Source organism: Chlorocebus sabaeus, chromosome 1 (genome assembly GCF_047675955.1).
Source record: "Chlorocebus sabaeus isolate Y175 chromosome 1, mChlSab1.0.hap1, whole genome shotgun sequence".
NCBI classification, from domain to species: Eukaryota; Metazoa; Chordata; class Mammalia; order Primates; family Cercopithecidae; genus Chlorocebus; species Chlorocebus sabaeus.
Genome location: NC_132904.1, coordinates 124901767 through 124924097, shown reverse-complemented (window position 1 = coordinate 124924097; position 22331 = coordinate 124901767). Strand labels below are relative to the sequence as shown.

Here is a 22331-nt window from a genome sequence, read left to right as displayed (position 1 = left end):
CTACTCTTTAAGACTGCATTGGTTTTTTTTTTTGTTTTTTTACCAATAAGAGTATACTTTTGGCTTATATTAAGCTTGTGGTAAACTATAAACCTCAGATCTTGTTACATGAATTCTTGTCAAACAGTTTGCTCCCCATCCCCATATTTATATAATTGAATTTTGAATTTAAATTCAGAGCTTCAATTTTTATTCTTGCTACAGTTCACATTCATTTGGTTTGTCTTGGCAGCTTTTAAAAATCTCTTTGAATTCTGTCACTCAGAGTTTGTGAATGTCCATTTCAGTTTTCTTTTATCTATAAATTTGATAAATGTATGTCATATATTTTAATGTGCTTTTATTAAAATGTCAAGAAAAGAATAAAATAAACCCTGTGATATTCTCCCTGTTTCCTGCTGCATGTTAACGTACAGTAATTGACAATGAACATTCTTCAGTATTTAATCAGCTTCAAATTTATTTAACTGTGTTAATATTGAATTCTCATTTTATAATCTTACGCACAAGTGTATCACAAAGTACTATATGCCGTGCCATAATCAAGATTTAATACATCATCTGCATGTGACTGTCCACTGTCATTCTAGCTGCCTTATCTAAACACACAGACACACACCCTCAAAAAAGAAATGAATATGGATTTCTACTTAATTTCTTTGATTTCATATTTGTATCTCTTATACTTAAAACCTTAGTTTTTAGTGACATTAATAACTATTTGTTTGCTCTAATCTTCTACTTTTAATAGTTTCAGAATAATAATGTCAATATTCCCAAACATTTTGTTTCCTTTCATCTTTACGACGTATCCCACTAGGAATATATTATTAGTACTTTTCTTCCCTGTCATTTGAGGTAATTCCTCTCTGTGTGCTTAAGGTACCAACTTATAATTAAGTTCATTTGTTTTATTTGTTTTTTGATCTTAGGGATTGCCCTTTCATCCCATTTTAATTTAATTTAATTTAATTTTACAAATACTTAAAACACTTACATGACCCCAAAATCTGAACTACAAAACTGAGCCATTCACAAAAATCTTCCATCCCTATCTCTTTGTTGCCTCCTAGGTAAGCATCTAAATTAGTTTTTAGTTTATCTTCCCATTGTTTTAAGTGTAAGAAAACACATATATATATATTTTTTATATTTACAGTCTTTTAGTTAAAGGTAACCTGTTTTTGTACCCTGCTTTTTTTTTTTTCAGTTCATATGTGCTGATGACTACTTCATAGCAATAAATTGAAATATTCCTCATTCCTTTTATAGCTGTGACTATTCCATTGTGTGGATGCAGTATAGTGTATTCAACTGTTTTCTTTCAATGGATATCTAGGTTTTTTTCACCCTTTAGTTACTAGAAATAGTCATACAGAGAATAACCTTATACCTATGGATGCTTATGGCATTTTATACTTTTGTTAGTATAAGAAGAAAATGGTTTTAAAAAATCATTATTAGTTTGATAAGATGTAAGAGAGAGCAGAGGTAAATATGTTTTCAATCTACTACTGTGAACCAAAAGTCCTGCTAGGTAGTTCTTATCGTGAATGGGTGTTGAGTTTTATCAGACAGTTTTTCTATTATCTATTGCAATAATCTAATGTTTTTTCCTCATTTTAATTGTAATTAAAGACAATGATAATAATAGATGTTCTATTAAACCATCCTTGCATTCTTGAAACAAATTTAATTCACTTATGATGTATATTTTTAACACAATGATAGATTTGATTTATTATTCTATTTGGCTTATTTTTTTGCATTTGTGTTTAATAAAATTAGCCTGTAATTTTCCACTTTCTTGCTATTGTCTCTTTTTCCCATTTAATTTTATTTACTTTGTTATTTAGGTATATCTTACATACAGAGAAGTCACAGATCTTACCTTATAGCTTTATGACTTTTTGCTTATGTTTTCTACTTATATAACCACCACCCAGATTTAAACATGGAACTTTTCCTGAAATTCAGAAATCTCCCTTGAGTAGCTCTCAGTTATTATCTTTCCCACCAAAGGTAACCATTGTTTTTATACGTGAAATCCTGCAATATATAGTTTTTGTGCTTGGGTTCTGTTATGTGTGTAGTAGAATCTTATTGTGGGCTTTATTTCTTTGATGATTATTTATGTTTGGTGCCATTTCATATTCTTATTGACCCTGAGATATCCTCTTTTGTAATGTGCTCATTCAAGTTTTGCCCTTTTCTTCTGTTAGGTTGTCTTTTTTTAAGTTAATGTTTAGTAGTTCTTTATCTATTATGGGCACTAGTCATTTATCTGAGACATATCTTCCAATTTCTTCTTTTAGACTCTGACTTATCTTTTTGAATGCTTAATTTTATCATTTGGTAATCAGAAATACTTAGCTTTAGTGAAGTCCACTTTATTAAATTTTGTAGGGTGTCAGAATAATTGTTTTTTCTGTGTGCGTCCTTTTAGGAAATCTTTGCCTATCCCAATGTTATGAAAGTACTTTGTAGAAGAACATGTTTACCTTTTATGTTTGGGTCTGTGAACTGTTTAAAATTGATTTTTTGTGCATGATGTGAGGTTTGGGTCAAGATTCTTTTTTTATTATTATTATTATTTTTGAGATGGAGTCTCGCTCTGTCCCAGGCTGGAGTGCAGTGGCGCGATCTTGGCTCACTGCAAGCTCCGCCTCCTGGGTTCTTGCCATTCTCCTGCCTCAGCTTCCCGAGTAGCTGGGACTACAGGCGTCCGTCAGCACGCCCGGCTAATTTTTTGTATTTTTAGTAGAGATGGGGTTTCACCGTGTTAGCCAGGATGGTCTCGATCTCCTGACCTCGTGATCCGCCTGCCTCGGCCTCCCAGAGTGCTGGGATTACAGGCGTGAGCCACCATGCCTGGCCAACATTCATTTTTATTCATGTAGAAATCAGATTGACTTAGTACAGTTATTGAAATGGCCATCTTTTTTCTGACTTAATTGCATTAATGCCTTTGTCATGAGTCACATAACCATATTGTTGGCTGCTCTCTGAATTCTCTGTTGTGATCTTTTGGTCCGTTTTTCTAGACTTAGACCAAATACCACACTGTCTTAGTTATTATACTTTTACAGTAAAACTTGATATCTGATAGGTAGTGTCTTCCAGCTTTGCCCTTCTTATCTTGGTACTTCTGTGTCTTTTGCATTTCTATATACATTTAGAATTAGTTTCCCAATTTCTGCAGATAAGTCTACAGATAATATTGGGGAAGAATTGAACCTTGATATTATTGTATCTTCTAATCTATGCAAATGAGGCACATGTGCATGTATAATGTATCTATTTAGATTGTCTTTAATTTTTGAACAATGTTTGTAGTTTTTAGTATAGAAATCTGTCTTAATCTGTTCTGGCTGCTATAACAACATACCTTAGACTTGGTAATTTATAAACAATAGAAATTTGCTGCTCATAGTTTTGGAGGCTGGGAAGTCCAAGATCAGTCCAGCAGATTCAGTATCTGGCAAGGGTTTCTTTCTTAGAAGTGGCACCTTTTATGTGTTCTCACATGGTGGAACACAAAACAGGCTCCCACAACTCATGCCTCTTTTATAAGGGCACTAATTCCATTCATGAGGGCAGAGCCATCATGACATAATCGCCTCCCAAAGGCCTGACCTCTTAGTACCATCACCTTGGGGGTTAGGTTTTAATATACACTTTTTGATGGAACACAGATGTTCAGAACATAGCAAGATCTTTCACATTTTTTATTAGATATGTTCCTAGGTATTTGATGTTTTCTTCAATGCTATTATAGTTGGAATTTTACAATTGGCTTTAAAATTTTATATTCCACATGTTTATTGTTAATATGTTTCAAATCTAGTTAATTTTTGTGTATTTACTTTATGCCTAGAGACCTTGACACTTTCTTTGATTAATTCTGAGTTTGTGAATTCTTTCAGATTTCACATGTGCACTCTCGTTTATTTCTTTTACTTTCCTGATTGTGCTGGTGAGGTACTCCAGAATAATGATGAATAGATGTGGTACATACATCCTTCTCTTGTTCTTGATATCAAATTTGAAACTTTAAATATTTCATCATTAAGTACTATAGACCTTTAGTTTCTTTCTGGATACTTTTCTTAAAACTCACATTAAGGGTGTTCTCTTTATTTTTTAGTGTGCTGATTTTTTTTTGTTTTTAACGAATAGGGCTTGGAATTTTTTCAGGTGTTTGTACTGCCTCAGAGATGACTATATGATTATTTGTTCCCCTACAGTCTTGGGATGTTCTGCTTGATCATAGTGTTTCATCTTTTTTACATACTCTTGGTTCCAATTTACTAACTTTTCATATTATACTTAAAATTATTATTTTATACTTCAAGTAGAATGTGGAAATCCTACCACCATCTAGTTTCCCTTATCTACCATCCTTATGTTATAGATTTTATATAGATCACATAAACTTTCATCCGACAGTTTTATAATTTGTGCTTTCAAGTGGCACGTATATTTTAAAGCATTTAAGTGGAGATTAATAATCTGTTATATTTACCTAATTATTCACCATTTCTGTTGTTCCTTCTTGCCAGAAGGGCCAAATTTCAGTTAACCTGAGTTATTTTCCTTCTACCTGAAGAGCTGCTTTTAGCATTTCTTTTAGAGCCTATCTACTGGTGACAAATTCTCTTAGTTTTCTCTTATCTTAGTATGTTTTTATTTTTACATCATTTCTGAAGGATATTGTCACTTGACGCAGATTTCTGGGTTGAGAGTTCTTTCCGAATTGCATAGACATTGCCCCACTGTCTCCTGGTTTCTGATGAGAAATCCACAGTCATTTAAATCCTTATTACTCTATGCCAATATATAATGTATCTTTTTTGTTTCTGGATGCTGTCAGAATGCTTCCTTTATATTTGGTTTTCAACAGCTTGATTATGATGTTTTGGTTTGTAGTTTTCTTTGATGTTACTTGTTTTGTTTTCTGTGATCTTGAATCTGTAAATATATATCTTTCAGTAAATTTGTAGTGTTTTCAGAAATTTCATTTTATCCCTTTACTAGTGTGTTTTTTCTCACCTTCAGAGACTTCAAAGACATGAGTCTTAGATCTTTTGATATTGTCCCTTAGCTATCTATAGGTCTGTTCATATTTTGTCAGTCCTTTTAAAAAAATTAACTATCTTCAGATTGCATAATTTTTTGTCTGTTGTCAGGTTCACTGAATCTTTTCTCTGTCACTCTTCCTCCTGCTCACTCTTCCCCTGGCTCTAAACATGTAAGACGTGCCTCCTTCCTCTTTGCTTTCCACTATGATTGTAAGTTTCCTGAGGCCTCGCCAGTCATGCTTCCTGAACAGCCTGTGGAACTGTGAACCAACTGAACCCCTTTTCTTTGTAAATTACCCAGTCTCAGGGTATTTTATTATGCTAAGCCAGTATTTTTTGAGATACTACATTTCTCTGTTCTAAAAATTATATTTGGGTTTTTTTATAGTTTTTATTTTTATTTTTGTAAGAGTATTTCAGTCTTTCCATTGGTTCCAGTATCTAATGCACTGTGTTTATAATACCTGTTTTAAAGTATTTGTCTGATTAGTCCAATCTGTTTCATGTCAGATTTGACATTTCTAGGTTGTATTTTCCTTTGGAAGTAGCTCATATTTGTCTGGTTTTTGATATAGCTAGTATTTTTTAATTATGTCGTGGACATTCTGAATATTATGCTGTGAGACTGACTCCTTATTGAAATCCTCTGGAGAATGTTTATTTGTGCTTTATTAGACATCAGCCTGGCTGGGTTCAGATTGAAGTTTCATCTAGATTTTTATAGGTGGTGGTTTTAACATCAGTTCAGTTTCATGGGGATCACTGTGGTCTTATCTTGCCTTTTTTTTTTTTTTTTTTTTTTTTTTTTTGCCCGGATCTTGCTCTGTTGCTCAGGCTGGAGTGCAGTGGCATTGCTCATGGCTTTCTGCAGCCTTAACCTTAGGCTCAAGCAATCCTCCCACCTCAGCGCATTGAGTGGCTGTGACTACAGGCACATGCTACCATGCCTGGCTAACATTTACATTTTTCTGTAGAGATAGAGTCTCCCTCTGTTCCCAGGCTGGCCTCAAAACTCCTGGATTCAAGCGATCCTCTTGCCTTGGCCTCCCAAAGTCCTGGGATTACAGGCATGAGCCACTGTGCCCAGTCTACTGTTTTTTTTTATTGGGGACTTTGCCCACATTCTCTGGCTCTCCAAGACTGCTTTTCCTGTTTTCTTTGGTGGGAAAGATGAAGTTCTGTAAGAGTTTTAAAACTCTTGCACTGAGCGTTAGCAAAAATAGCTAATGCATGGTAGGCTTAACACCAAGGTGATGGGTTGATAGGTGCAGCAAACCACATGGCAAATGTTTACCTCTGTAACAAACCTGCACATGCTGCACATGTACCCCAGAACTTAAAATAAAAATAAAAATTAAAAACCAAAAAGTCTTGCCTTGCACCATTTTTCCTGATTTGGGCTGCTGTCGGGTCTAAGTAATGGAAGAAAAGAGAGAAAATAATACCAAGGGTTATCCCCACAGCCTTTATACAGTAGGGTCTTCCTTTATTGTTTCTCTACTCAAAAATGGGTTTTCACTGAGGCTCTTAAGTACCCATACCACCACTCAACTGGTGACACATGGTTTGGATTTGTGGGCCCACCCAAATCTCATGTCAAATTGTAATTCCCAAAGTTGGAGGAGCGGCCTGGTGGGAGGTGATTGGATCATGGGGAAGGATTTCCCCCTTGCTGTTTTCTTTTTTCTTTTTTTTTTTTTTTGATACAGAGTCTCGCTCTGTCGCCCGGGCTGGAGTGCAGTGGCCGGATCTCAGCTCACTGCAAGCTCCGCCTCCCGGGTTTACGCCATTCTCCTGCCTCAGCCTCCCGAGTAGCTGGGACTACAGGCGCCGCCTCCTCGCCCGGCTAGTTTTTTGTATTTTTTTTTTTTAGTAGAGATGGGGTTTCACCGGGTTAGCCAGGATGGTCTCGATCTCCTGACCTCGTGATCCGCCCGCCTCGGCCTCCCAGAGCCCCTTGCTGTTTTCATCATAGTGAGTGAGTTCTTATGAGATCTGGTTGCTTAAAAGTGGTTTTGGGTGGTTTTTTTATTGGAGACTTTGCCCACATTCTCTGGCTCTCCAAGGCTTCTTTTCCTGTTTTCTTTGGGTGGTTTTCATATCTGGGGTTAACTGGTATTATAAAATGAGTTTGAAAGACATCATTCTTTTTCAGTTCTATGGAGTATTATTATTCTCTCATTTCTCATTGTTTCCATAGTTATCGTAACTATTCCAGGCGAATGTGGAACCAGCTAAAGTTCTATAAAAATTCCCCTTGACCTTTTTACTGTTAATTTTAACACACACACACACACAAGTGAGTAAAATGCACTAATGTTTGTCCATTTGATGTCCTGTATACTTCTGTGAAACCACCACCCACACCGAGATATAAAGCATTTCTTAGTAAGGTGTTTTTGTATTTCTCACCAGCCAGATGTAACACTGTTCTTATTTCTATGAATAATTTTACCTCTTCTTGAACTTCATATAGAGGTAATAATACAGCAAGATTTTTTTTCTTCTGTCTTCTTTCATGTGCTGTAACAACTGTTAGATTTATTCATGTTGTTTAATATATTAATAATTATTTTTCAATCACAGAATTCTATTGCAATATATATATGCCATAATTTATTCACTGATTCTACTCTGTGTATTTGTAATGTTTCTATTTTTAGTGGTTATGAATAAGCTTCTGTTAATATTTATGTGCAAGTTTTTGTTGTACATGTGAAATAATTTAGGGGGATACACATTTGGGAGTGTAGTCATAGGATCATGGAGTATGGTTAGTAGGAATTACCAATTAATTATCAAACAATTTCCCAAATGGTTATGCTGTTGTATACTCTAACCAGCAATGCATCTTTGCTAACACTGGTATTCTATTTTATTTTTAATTTGGGCTTTTTGGCAGATGTGCACTGTTACTTCATTGTGGTTTTATTTTGCATTTTCTTGATGAATAATGACACCAAGTAGCTTGATTATTAACTATAAGTATTCTGTTTTGTGAAATACCTGTTGAGGTTTTTTTCCCCCAGTTTAAAAATTGGATTATTAGTTATTTTGTTACAAGGAGTTCTTTATATATGTTGAGTGTAAGTTCCTTGTTTGTAATTTTGATGCCATTGAATGTATTAATTTTTTTCTCTTAGGAGTAGTTTTTTTTTTTTTGCTTCTTGTTACTTAGCTCAGATTTATTATTCTGTGTTTATTTTTAGAAGATTTATTATTTTTCATATTGAATGAATTTCCATCCTGAATTAATTTTTGTATATTAAGAGAAGATTGAAGTTTTATTCTTAATTTTTGCATACTTTTAAAAACTGTGCTGTTCCCATTTATTGACAGTGCTGTTGTTTTGAATTGCATTGGCTCCTTTGCCATAAATAAACTTCTATTGTATACGTGTGGGCCTTTTTTGGGCTGCATTATATTTCATTCATTTGTTTATCCTTGACTCTAGTGGCACTTTGTCTTACTGAGTATTGCTTTTTAATAAGTCTTGAAATTAGAAGGTCTAAGTAAGGCCTCTAACTTCGAGGTTTATAATTTTAATGGAAAGCTATTAAATATCTTGGCATATTATGTCATACAAATATGACTAGCTTTAACTTAATTAAAAAATATTGAAGATAGAGAATATAAGATGAAAACAGTGTTACACACAATAATAACTACATACCCACCAAAATGTGAAATTATGTTCAATTCTTTTATCTTGTTAATTGTAAAACAAATGAACAAAGAAGTACCTATCAGAATGAAAAAAGTAAAAAGATTCAATAGTATTTGATGTTTGTGAGGTGGTCAGAAAGTAGGCACTCTTACGCATGCTTGGTAGCAGTGTGAATTAGATCAGGCCCTCTGGAAGATCATTTAGCAGTGTTCTTCAAACAGTAAGGGTAAAATATTTTTAATCATAAAATTAGAGCTATTAAAATGACTCTTTGTTAACTATAGACTTTCATAGATAATAATGTCATCTAGGGGAATTAAAAATCAGAGATAAAGTCATTATGTGCTTTTCTAGGGTAGTTAACAATGCTCAGTTTCTTTGACTGTTTTCCTTGAAGGATGCTAAATTTTAGTGTTGTAATGGGGATTGTGGATGTCACATGTTAGTAAAATATGTACGCATGTTATTTCATTGGCTTCATGCTCAAGAAATTTACCCTCTTGATGAATGGAAAAGTCTTTTATTAGAGAACACTACATGGCAGTTTGCATTAAAAGATGAATAAAAATATAATGAAATGCTCCAATATACTGTATACAGGATAAATCCTTTGAAAGATTAATGAAGGAAAGTATGAACGTTTGGCAAAATTATCGGTATAGGATTAAATGGACTAGGTGGATTTGAATTGGATTTTGAGGATAAGGTTGTATAGGCAGGGATAATGAACCTACTGAATTATATAGTGTAAACAAGTAGGGAAGAGTGAGGAGATAAAAATTGTTATTGAATCCATTAATTTCCTTAATCTTTTGGTCTAATTTTCTAGGATGCCAGTTAATTGCTAGAGATAGACACATAGAGCGTTTAAATGTAAATGGTGTGTGCTTTTCTGAATATAAGTTCAGTTGTCTTTTGAGGTCTTTTGAATGTTCTGTTGATGAATGGTGCTGTTACTGTGTTGATGATATTATAAACTCTATTTTGGAAGCATAATTAAGTGATAATTATAACATGAAAAAATAGGAAAAATTATTTTTATGAATGAATATCAGTTAATGAACTATTTTCTAAAAAAGAACTTCCTTAATCTTTGGTTTGGAGCAACAGAATAAATAACTCAAGTATGTGCTCTCAGAAATTTAAGATAATTTATTTTATTTTTAAAATATGTAGATGAAAATATTAGTTCATCAGGTGATTGAATAATAGTACAGAATTTTCCTTTCAATTCTACTGGCTTCATCTTGAAAGAGTAAATGATAAAACCTTGTTATGTTAAAGTGTATTGTATTTGTTCTTTCACAAAAATATACTGAGAGCCTAGGATATTCCTGTAACTTTCCTGTGCTATAGGAAAATATTGCTGGACAGAACATACATGGTCACAGGCTAGTTGAACTATTGATTCAGACGTATTTTTGTGAATCCTCTGAAGCTTTTTGGACCCTTGTTTGGTTCACTGGCCTAATTATTATCATTTTGTCTTTTTAGGCAGAGATTTTCCTGTCAGACCCTTTTGCGTAACCTGTGGATTTACCTTTGGGTCATGTTTCCATCTACAGCCCAGTCAGTTGTGGTTGCAGAGGTGTGTGGTACATGATGTTCCTCCCTCATGCGGATTATGGGCTGGGCAGGTTTTCTTGTTTTCTCTTTAGATGTATTTAGGAACAGTGGCCTCCCTAGCTAGCACATAGAGCTTGTTTTCAAAAGAAAGCTAACGTTTCAATTTCCAAGTCTACCAATTATATCATCTCCATTTATTAACTCAGTCTAGTGGATTCTTTTTTATTCTTTTATATTTTTAAGTCAATTTATGAACAATGCAGAATAGTGAAAAGCCACCTTATCAGAAATGTTAATAAGAATTTAAGCTTGGCAAACCTGTTATGTCAAGTAAATTTTGGTGCACAAACATCATAAAAGATGAAAGAGTATTGTCACACTTTCACTTTTTTTTTTAATGGCAAAACCAGATGATCCAGGTTGTCGCAGAATATTGCATGAAAAAGTACTTTCAGTTGAATGACCAATTGGAGAATACTGTATTTCCTTTTTTGTCCTTAGAAATATCTTGTTCACTCAGTTCTTAATGCTCAATACTGTATTCATCTAGGATATTATAATTAGTCTGGTGTATCATGTACGAGATTGTTTTGCCATCTTTATTAGAGTCTAGAGTGCTGTTGTCTCTTTGTACCCACCTTTTCATGTATCTATTCATTATAAGATATCTTTCTTTGTCAGTGTTTTTCTCTTTTCTATAAGTGAAAGAAAACGAAAACTATTGAATTAGTGAATATGTTAAATGAAAGTGAAATGGACTAGAAAGATGGTGTCTCCAAGCTTTTTAAATACCTTCTTGAAAGATGAGGCCATTTGGGCAACACAGTATAAAAACTGGATGATAATTTATTTCACCACAGCACCAACTTTGTAGGGCAGGGCTTTGCGAACTTTACCTTGTTGGGTGCCTGTTTTTGCAAATCAAGTTTTTTTGGAACATGGCTGTGTTTGGTCATTTACAAGTGGCTACTTTTACACTACAATAGCAGAATTGAATAGTGGCAAAGATAATGCGGCCCACAAACCTAAAGTATTTACCGGCTGGCTCTTTAAGAAAAAGTTTGTCAACTCTTTTTCTAGGATATTATCTCATTTTCCCTATTTAAAAATATACTTTTTATTTTAGTCTTAAATTTTTTTTTCTAGTGTGATAGGGTATACTTGGATGCTGATGAGTACTGATGAAATAATACCTAGGATTACGAAGTAACTTTGTTTCAAGATAGAGGAAAGATAAGACAAGATATTATCTTATATTTATAAAAAGTTTCATTGAATCCATATGATAGCTGTGCAAGATGGAATGAGTTCTGTTTCATTACTAAAGAATATAATAATAGTCTATTTTCTTTGGGAGACCTATAAGAAGGAATAAAAATACATCTAAGAAGGCTTGATCATGAAATATCAACCCTTATAAATAGTTAAATTTGCTAAAAAACAAAAAACCCTCAAAAAGAAAAAATGAACCCAGCACGTTGTGATGACGTAACAAGGTTTCATTCTCATAAATTCATACATTGTTACCTCATATCTTTGAAAAGTCCTATTTAAAAAAAAAACAAACACGTATCTAAACTGTCTGGCTTTTTTTTTTTTTTTTCCTCGCAAGAAAACATTACAGAAGTTAAGGTTGTGATTCTCCGCCCAACTTACTTTAACTGCTTATCCCACATTATTCTCGCCTATTGAGTCATGTGGCATGGGCTATCATAATTCAGCCTAAGTTTTTTTAAATTATAAATCATATGTATTATAGCACAAAATTTATTTTTAAGATAGATATTTGGAATAGACTTTTATTTTGTCCAGAGTGTTAAGAACTTTTTGATTTTTCGTTTTGTTTTTTTTTAAAATGATATACCTGATTGTGTCACTGAAGTGAAGAATTCACCACTGTGAAAACTATGATAGACTAAGGAGTAATTTGGAAGTATTTATATACATGTCATGTTCAGATTTTGGTGTGAGAAATACATGTTTTAATCTCTTAATTTCTATGTTTATATTAACATTTTAATGTTTATTATTTTAACCAAGGTTATTTTATTCCAACAACTTCCAGGGGAATTTTTAATTCATATTGAGATATATAATAGCTGGTTTTGAAATCTGATTACAAAAGCATGAAGATTCTTATTCTCACAGAAAAATTTCCCTTATACAGTAAAGCTGAATATTTAAATCAGGTGAATAATTTATATTCTTAATAATTAAAACTCAAGTAAGTCATAATTTTAAGATTATTAAACCAAGATATATTTTGTAGGTAAAAAGTCAGAAGAACTATTAACATAAATCATAACCTGCTTTTTAAAAAAGTATAATACTAAAGGAATAGTCATAAATATTTTGTCTTTATTTTTTAAGGCAAGAGGCGCAGATGTTCCTGAGATTCCTGGAGATCTTACTCTTAAGACGTGTGGCAGTACAGCCAGTATGAAGGTTAAGCATGTGAAAAAGTGAGTATAACTTTACAGTGGGTTCTAAATGAATTCCTATGAATGGAAATCAGTTCTTTAGTTCTCTTAAAACTTTTAGTTAGACTTTTTACAAAAATATGCTGTTACTGTGCAATTGTTAATCCTTAAATTATGACTCAGCAGTGGAATAGGCCTACAGATTATCCACTCATCTAAAATATACTTTATTTTTGTTCTTGAAGCAACTTATGTCATTTTCTGTTATGTTACAGTTGTTTGATAGGTACAATCTAACCATGTCATTCTTGGTACACTTAGTGCATGCTCTCATTCATTCAGAAATATCAGCTTTATTGTCTGAGTTATGAGATTATTAGATTTCAGGTTTGCCTTTGAGGAGCATGAAGTAGATGCCAAGAGTTGACTATTAAGTGAAATACAGGTTGAGCAGCCCTAATCTGAAGCTATGAAATCCAGAGTGCTCCAAAATGTGACACTTTTTGAGTGACAACATGGTAGCACAAATGGAAAATTTCACACCTGACCTTACGTGAGTGTTCGCAGTTAAAATTTTGTTTTATGCACAAAATTATTTAAAATATTGTATAACATTACCTTCAGGCTGTGTATAAAATGTATATGAAATATAAATGAATTTTTTGTGTAGACTTGGGTCCCAGCCCCAAGATATCCCATAGATACAAGCAAATATTCCAAAATCTGAAAAAATCTGAAATCCAAAATTCTTCTGGTCTCTGTGTCATTTCGAATAAGGGCTATTCATCCTGTGCCTGAAGCTAATCAGTTTTAAACAGGAAAACCATCTTTTCACTTGGTAGAGTTAGATAGCCATGCTTCATGTGTAAGCAGAGGAAAGACAAGGATAAACATGTTCATTCTGCGTCCAGGTCCACCACTCCAGGACTGATGGGCTGTGACAACATTCACAGGTAAAACCTGGTTTCGTACTTTGTGTTGGGCATGCTGCTCTGGTCAGAAGCTGGCTGTTCACAGTTTCCATAACATTTGCTGAAAATAACAGTTTTTCTATGGACATTGATTTGGGTCAACATTAGGAGATACGGTGATGCTTTTTTTATTTTTGGTTTTGTTCTGTACACTAAATATAATACTTATCTGATTCAGTGTATTTTTAAGAGGATTTGTGTGGATATGTGTGGCTCATGCGCATGTGCTTACTAAATATTTTTGCTTGCATGAGCTCTTAAATCCATTGTATTTTCCCCTTAAACTTAGTAATTTTTACTATTTCACTATCTTGTTTTTTATTTATTTCATGTGTTTCAGGTTACCCTTCACTAAAGGTCACTTTCCGAAGATGGCTGAATGTGCGCATTTCCATTATGAGAATGTTGAGTTCGGCAGCATACAGGTATATTGAAATATTTCTTACATCCTGATTTAAGATTTACATATCTACCTTTATGTCTATATGCTTATCTGTATATCTGCATCTAATAGATGACACTTTGAAGTAGTTTTTTTAAAATTGATGTCTTATTGGTTGAGGTAAAATCTTTCTTCTCTTCTGTTGACAAATACTTGATGTCACGTTGACATATAAAAGTAACCATCACGCTAACATGTATCAGTTAAGGAAAATCAGTCCTGTCCCCCTCTGTTTTCCTATATCATGTCCATATGTCCATGGCTTTGTGTAGTGACTTTCTATTCTGACCTTATGTAACCTTGTCTTAATTAATTGTTGTACACTTTGATACTTGGTAGATTAAAGTGTTCTCACTTTATTCTTTTTCAGAAATGTTTTTACTGTTACTGCTTTTGCATTTACCTACAAATTATTGAATCTAACTTGACATCAAGCTACATACTTTGCTCTTATTATATCATTGGCAGCTTAATGTCCTTTGTACATTGTATCTGTATTAATGTGAAAAAACTATTAAAAACTTAAAAAATAGCCAGATTGTGGTTATTTAAAAAATTATATTTTCCCAGGGGAACAGAAACCACTCTTTACATTGTCTTTTCAAAATAGGCTAATAGAAAAAAAAGTCTTGATTTCTACACACAACATGGAGAGGTAGTCCGTTTCCTGTCCTTGCCGTGACTACCGTCTGTCCAGAAGACGACTCATGAGACGTGATTGATTGTGTCACAGTGTGCTACTTTTTGTAATTTTATTTCATAAACAAGTGAGATGAATTTGATCTATAGGATTTATGAAAGTGAAGGACATTTCTATTTCAAATAAATTGACAGTTTAAAATAGCACTAGAGATTTATAATGCTGTGACATCAAACAAAGGATATTTTGTTCCATTAGTGTGTATGTCCTTGGGACTGCAGTTATCATGATAAATTTCTTAGGTCAGGAAGAGCTGATTAAGAAAACAGTAATGAGTACATTTTTCATTTTGTGACTGTTAAGCATTTGATATATCTGTTTGAGTGATTTAGTTTACTCAGCTTGCAATTCAGCTAAACTATTTTCTACTTAATTTATTTTGCTTTTTTTTTTTTTTATCTTTACAAGATTGAATGAGCTCTTTTGGAGGCGGTAAACATTGTAAGGAGTTTTAGCAAAGTGAAAAGAAATAGGACGCTAGAGATCTAAAACCAAAGAATATTTAAATGTTAACATTATATGAAAGGTTAGGAAATCTCTAAAGCATCTGGTTTAAAATAAAAACAGAGCTATTATTGGTAAGCATTGTATAATGAAATAGAAAAAGCACTGGCCTTAGTTCACAAACATAGATTCTAATTTTCTTTTTGCTTCTTAGGAAGTTTATGACCTTGGGCAAGTAGCTTAGCCTCTTTGGTTTTATTTCCTTTATGAGGTGAATGAGGTTGTGCTAAATAGTATCATAGTTCTAAACTTTTATTATTTTATATTTAAAGAGTTTATAATGGCTGCATTGAGGATGTGGGTAGGGAATAGACAGTTGTTACTCAGCTGCGTTTGGCTCTCTTGAGATTTTGTTAAATGCCTGTTATTAGAGTCCAGTTCTCTTAATTGGAGGACTGTGTCTCATTTTTATGGGGAGAACATATTAGGGAGACTTTCTACCAATGAACAGACCTGTAATCTTCATTTTAGAGGGTCATACCATGTTTCACTTTCTTGATTGCACTTACTTCAACCCTGTAAAATTCCATTACTCAGGCAGAAGAGGGAAAAAAGATATGATACTAAGTCAGTGTGTGACCCTGCATATATGAGGTGTATGAGTGAGATGTTTGAGGATTGTGTTGATTGACCACGAGGCCTCTGGAGTATGGAAGATAGGGGTGGTTCAGAGGAAACCAGCCCAGCTGCACCTTGCTGGTCCACACCAGAATCATCTTTCTCTGTTGACTGTGCTCTATTTGGCGCACTTTTCCTGCCAAGTTTTGTCCTGCCTCTGTTCTGTGTCTTTGGAGACTGGCCTCTACATACCACGCCTACCAGTTTTGCTTGCCTTCTGCTTCTGGATGAATTCAGCCCATGTCAGATACCATCAGGAGGAAAACATTAGTTTTCATTAACTAAGTTGTGTAGCAAAAGAACTGTAATAGTATCCTGACTTCACTTACATGCTTATTTTTTTTTAATCTTCGGTTGCTGTTCTCTCTTTGGCTAGTATAAGGTTTTACATTTTGATGGACCGATTGAATGCCATTTAAAGAAAAACAAAAACAATAATATTAACCTCTAAACAATCCTGTGTTCTATCTGCTACAAGCAGTTAAAGTTCATATGTCTCAGTTCTTATTCTTTATCATTTTATAAACATCTCGCTTTTTATACAGGTAAATATTAGCACATTTGATTCTAAACATGTTTATGGAAAATGAATCCTTTATTTTCAATATAAGGTTGGAATATGTTCTGAAGAGAAAACAGGTAAGACAACTTAGTAAAATGTATCAATAATAGATCATCAGTTGTACGCTGGACAGCTCTAGTATAAATCAGTAGGTTGTTCATACTGTCACTCGGCCAACTTGGTTGTTGCTTTTCATATGTACCAATTCTGGAACATTCTGCAGTGACATACCTTCTCTTTTTTACTCTGATCTTAGAAATTTCTCTTCAATTTACAGATTTATTGTCTTTGTGTTTACAGCTCTTCCTTCTCTTCAGATCTGAAAGTTTGTAATTGCCATTGGCCATCATATCCTAGTATGACAGAGATGTTAACGTCTTCTACATTTTAAACATCTGGACAAAATAATCTTTAACTTTTGGGCTTTTAGTTCTGGAATGAAATATTATTTTTAATCCTATAAGTTAGAAATTCCAATGATCAATTTTGTTTAGTCTGAAAGACACAGTTGCTTAAAAAACAATTTAGACGTAAGTCAGTACTATAACTGGGTCAGTACTGTCATTACCATATAATGATATATAATGTACAAAGGACATTTTTATGATCTCTCCTTTGAATTCCAGCCTTGTATATCCAGCTGACTTCCCTGCATCTTCACTTGGATGCCTAATAACAGCACAATCATTGCAGCATGCCCAGAACAGTCTTTCAGACCTGCTCTTTCTGCTGACTTCCCATCTTGGTAAATAGCAATTCTATCCTTTCAGTTCCTGAGGCCAGCCAAGGACCATGGAGCATCTTGGACGTCTGTCTTTCTGTCAGTCTTCACATCCAGTCCATCAGCAGGTTTTTTGGCTCCATCTTTAAAATAAATCCAGGATCTAGCCATGCCCACCTGCTTCTCTGCTATCACCTTACACTAAAGCATTGTCTTTTGGGAGGATTATTTCAATAGACTTCTATAGTTGGCCCAGCAGCAAGAATGATTCTTTTCAATGTAAGTCCAATCATGTCACTTTTTAAAAACTCTCCAGTTAGTGTTCATCTTATTCAGAGTAAAAGTCAGATTTCTTAAACTTTTCTACAAGGATTTACAGAATGTACCCTTACTTTTCCGACCTCATCTTTCTTCTCTTCCCCTCGGACCGGGTGATCCAGCCACAGTGGCCTCTTTGTTTTCTGCCAGTATGTGTACCCCCTTCTCAGGGCCTTGGTACTTTTTGTTTCCTCTACTTAAAATGCTCCTTTAGGAGAGCCACACACCTTGCTGCCTCCTCTTTTAAAAGTACTTGCTCCAGTGCTGTCTTCCCAGACTGCACCTTCCTTACATAAGATTGCAACTCTAGTCACCGGCTTTCCTCATCTCCCTCTCGTTTATTTCCCTCCATGCCGCTTAACACCATTCGGCATGCTAAATATTTTATTATTTATTTTCTTCCCCTCAACATCTAGAACAGTGGTTGACACATTAAAAACTACTCAATGAATATTTGTTTAATGAATAATAGATGAATGAGATGAATGGATGAATGAGTTTATATTTGAAGAAGATATACAATTGGTTTTAAAAATGCTGTTTTACTATTTTGTTTTTATCATTTTAAATTTGTTCTTATATGATAAGAATATATATTCCTTATGAGTGTTTATTTATTATAAAACAAATTATGTAACCATCCTGTTTAAGTCTCAGTTTGGTTCCTTCAGTTGTAATGTGTGGTATAGGACAGATATTATGCTGAGGAGAAAGGTGCTGGTGTGATGTAGAATGGGTATAGCCAGCTGCTGCAGTTAGCCTGGGTCTTGCTTTCCTTATCTTCACACTGAAAAGGAAGTACAGTTACTGGATACACTAGAATACTAGGTGACAGCTAATGTTCCTTTAAGCTAAGAAATTGTAGATGAACTATACGTTCTGATTCAGGTTGTGATAAGGTGAAGAGGAAGAGAGAGATAGCAGCACAGGGGAGGAGAGGTTGTATCATGCCATGTTCTTGTTTTAGTCTGCTTCCATAGAGCTTGAATAAACTATTAATATGTGTACAAATTAGTACAGATAATTGCTCATGTCATAGAAGTAGCTTGTTGAAACATCTTTATATTCCTGGGACACGTTATGCTGAGTTATATATATATATATTTAAAAATAAATTCCTTTTTTACACTCTACTAAGATTTTATAATTTCTGCATCTATGTTTATTGGTGAAGTTAACCTGGGTGCTATACTTGTCCCACTAACCTAAGACTGGGGAATTTCTGTTCCCCTGTCTCATTCTCCACCCCAAAATAAATGCACTGGAATATTTTGTGTAAACAGAATTACCTGTTCTTTGAAGGGTTAGTAGAATTTTCCTGTTAAAACCTTTTGAAACCGGTTCCCAACTGGGGACTTAATCTTTATCATCTTTGCTTATCATTTCAACTTATGATTTGATTATTGCTTATTAGGTTCTTTTGTATCTCCTTAGATCAATTTTTATCATTTGTATTTTCTTAAAAATTGTTCATTTAATGTAGCTTTTTAAATTCATGGATTATAAGTTGTACACAAGATATTACTAAGTCTTGGTCTTGTCAGGGAACCAGCTTGTGGTTTTACTGATCAACCAAAGTTTTTTTTTTCTTTATTTTTCATACCAATAATTTCTAAGTATAACTTTTCTTTTGTTTCTTGAATTGAAAGTTTAGTTTTTCTTATTTTTTTTTTCTAGAAAAGAGTTGAGAATAATGTGTATTGCCTACTAGGATTTGCCTCTCAAAAACTAGCTTTGTCATAAACCAACTTTGTCAGATATTAATATTACACTACATATACTACTTAATCTCTTCGTTAGAGAAATAGAATGCAACAAGCATTGTTAATAATTCATTTGTTTTTAGGTATTAATTTTTTCATGCATTTAAGTTTAGATATTTTCCTGTGAATAGCACTTTGGCCAAATTCTACAGGTTTGATTCATAAATGTCGTATGTTTAGAGAAATTTAAATTTCTAAGAAAAGATAAACAATTACTAGAAGGGGCTTTTTGTTTTGAGTAAAGCCACATGTAGTTTAAAATTCTGCAAATTTATTGTTATTGCACTTATTTTCCCTGTTGTATTATTCTGCAGTCCAAAAACAAAGATTAATTTACATTTTACAAAATATTTTTCAGTAAGCAGGGGGGGAAAAGTCTCTTGTAGCAGGCAAAGAAATCTGATCAGTTTGAGGCGGCACTGTTCCTCTTGTGCTTTGTGTTGTACCGCCATCTAGTGTGTAGGGTGGTAAAAGGATATGTTTGATTTATATTTTCTTTATCATCTAGTTATCTGAAGTTATCACTTGATGTGTTTCTTTTTATCCAATTTCATACAAAACACTAAGTTAAATTGACCTGAATGATAGAGTTCAGGTTTTTGTATAAATAAGAAATAGGAAAAGTATGAATTTAATATCTGTGTCTTGAGCTTTCTATACACAAGCTGCCTGCAAGGGGCTTGAAAATGCTGTCGTGGCTTTCTGTCATTGGATGCATTTCTGCCTTGATATTGGGAAATGCGGGAAAAAGTAGTAAAGTTTGACCTGAGTGTAGGAATATTGAGGGTTAATAATACAAACAATTTTAAAAGCCTGAAGTTCCATTTAAAATGAAGTAATCAGAATTGTAATAAAAATACAAGCCAGTATTTATTGAATATTTTGTGTGAGCCAGGCATTATATCAAGTACTGTTTACACATTGTCTCAATTACGCTCCACAACAATTTCAGGTACAGAAATTTAGCTGAAAAGAGCTTAAGAACTTACTCAAGTTCTTAAACTGTTTTGCAGACTATATTCGAATCAAGGCAGTCTGACACTAGAGCCATTCTGCGTGTTCTTTTGTATTGCTAGAACAGAATAGACTGACTCAACTAATATTTTAACAAAAAGAAATAAACGATGATTCTGGAATATCTCGCATCTTTAATGTAGTTGAAGGTTTAAAAGTATGATACATAATATTGCAGTGTAACCTTAAGTAATTTCCAGTGTGATCTTAAGTAAATTCTTAATGTCTCTGGTCGTCAGTTTCCTCATTTGTAAAATACAAATAAATGTATGTATTCTAACTATATCACAAAGTGCTATGGGAATTAAGTGACATAACTGACATAAGTGACTTTTTTTTTTTTTTTTTTTTTTTTTGAGGCGGAGTTTCACTCTTGTTGCCCAGGCTGGAGTGCAATGGCACGATCTCGGCTCACCGCAACCTCCGCCTCCCAGGTTCAAGCAATTCTCCTGCCTCAGCCTCCCTAGTAGCTGGGATTATAGGCATGTGCCACCAGGCCCAGCTAATTTTTGTATTTTTAGTACAGACGGGGTTTCTCCGTGTTGGTCAGGCTGGTCTCGAACTCCCGACCTCAGGTGATCCACCCGCCTTGGCCTCCCAAAGTGCTGGGATTACAGGCATGAGCCACTGCACCCGGCCTCATAAGTGACATTTTAAAGTGCTTTAGAGAAAGGCAAAAGTTCTAGGGAAGCACTTAGGTAAAGTCAAATAATCACCTTTAAAATGTGGAAAGTCATACTTGTCCCGATGACCCAAGAACAGTGTTGTCAGGATTGAGGCAGTGGATACTGACTTCACCAGAGTACTTCCTATCAGTTAAGCTTTCATCATTAATAAAAATAAATTAATGAAAAGGTTATCTCTCCCCATTTTGTTAAGACACTTGCAGTTTGAAAAATTGACTTGTACATATTTTCAGTTTAAAAAAATCTTACACAGAAGTACTATTACTACATGTGTAATCATTTGAAATAAAAGCCATGCTAATTTTATTCTCACCCTGGCCACAAAGTTTAGTTTTCCTCAAAAGAAATAAAAATCTTAACCTTACTTTTCGGCATGTTCTGCAGTAATACTCCCTCTTATACAGGGAAATCATTGTCCTTTCAGGGGAGGATTTGAAATGAAATGTTCAGATAGTGAGTTACCAGTTCCACTGTCATCTAAGTACTGGATTTTCACTGTATCTCATTTGAGATTATTCAGTCCAAGAATCAGATGTGTAAAAGTGGTTGGACTGTGAAAAAATATATCTAGAGTGGAGTCAGTCATAATTTACAGGCAGCTTACTTATAGTATTGTTGAGTCTGAAACTGTGAAGAGTCTGAGATGTTTTCCTACTAGTAAGCTAACAAGTTGGCTTGCCACAATTACAGACACACCGCACACATCCTCACTCTCTTTCTCTTTCTCTGTCACCACCCTTTCCCCCAGCAGAAACCTGAAGTCTCTGGACCAGAAATCAAGCCCTTGTTTACTTGAAAAGTAACTTATGTTGGTTCCCTAGGCCCTAGTTCTCCATAAAGTGATGTGGTGACAACCAGAGATACCCTGTGTTTACAAGTGGGATTTGGTACCACAAGAGAACTCTGCACTTAGGAAACTTGAAGTTTATACAGGATAGCTGGCATTCCTGCCCATTCTCCTTTCTCAGGATGGAGAGAGAGAGACCTTTGCTCTGGAATGTAAACAAAATCTCTGGGAAAAAGAAGCAAAGATCTGTGTTTCACAAACACCCTGGAATGTAAACGTGGCTTGGGGGAGAGAGAAAACCTTTATCTCTGGAGGGCTCCATCTTTAGGGTTACTGGGTTAAGTTCAGTCCCTTAGCCCAGGTGCCAGAGCTCTTTGCTTAGAAAGCCCCGACCATGCTGAAATGTGGAAATATGTATGAAGCAGTTTCCTGACAAATACATGTTCTTGAGTGAGAGCATCAGTAAGAAGAGGGGTGTGATTCTGCTGTTGTGTTATTTGATCTCATTTTC

At 34.3% G+C, this 22331-nt stretch overlaps 1 protein-coding gene across 5 annotated transcripts in view; it reads left to right on the top strand.

The window, feature by feature from the left end:
- The window catches only part of ARHGAP32 (Rho GTPase activating protein 32), a 304654-nt gene that overhangs the window by 133532 nt on the left and 148791 nt on the right, over positions 1 to 22331 (top strand). For 3 of the 5 annotated variants that reach the window (XM_038004998.2, XM_073022239.1, XM_008021488.3), the window contains 3 exons: positions 12685 to 12776; positions 13646 to 13687; positions 14046 to 14130. In XM_038004998.2, coding sequence (XP_037860926.2) covers positions 12685 to 12776; positions 13646 to 13687; positions 14046 to 14130 — 219 coding nt within the window. Of the gene's footprint in view, positions 1 to 10242; positions 10337 to 12684; positions 12777 to 13645; positions 13688 to 14045; positions 14131 to 22331 lie in introns of all 5 variants that reach the window. The other 2 variants (XM_008021490.3, XM_008021489.3) reach the window with 2 other exon arrangements.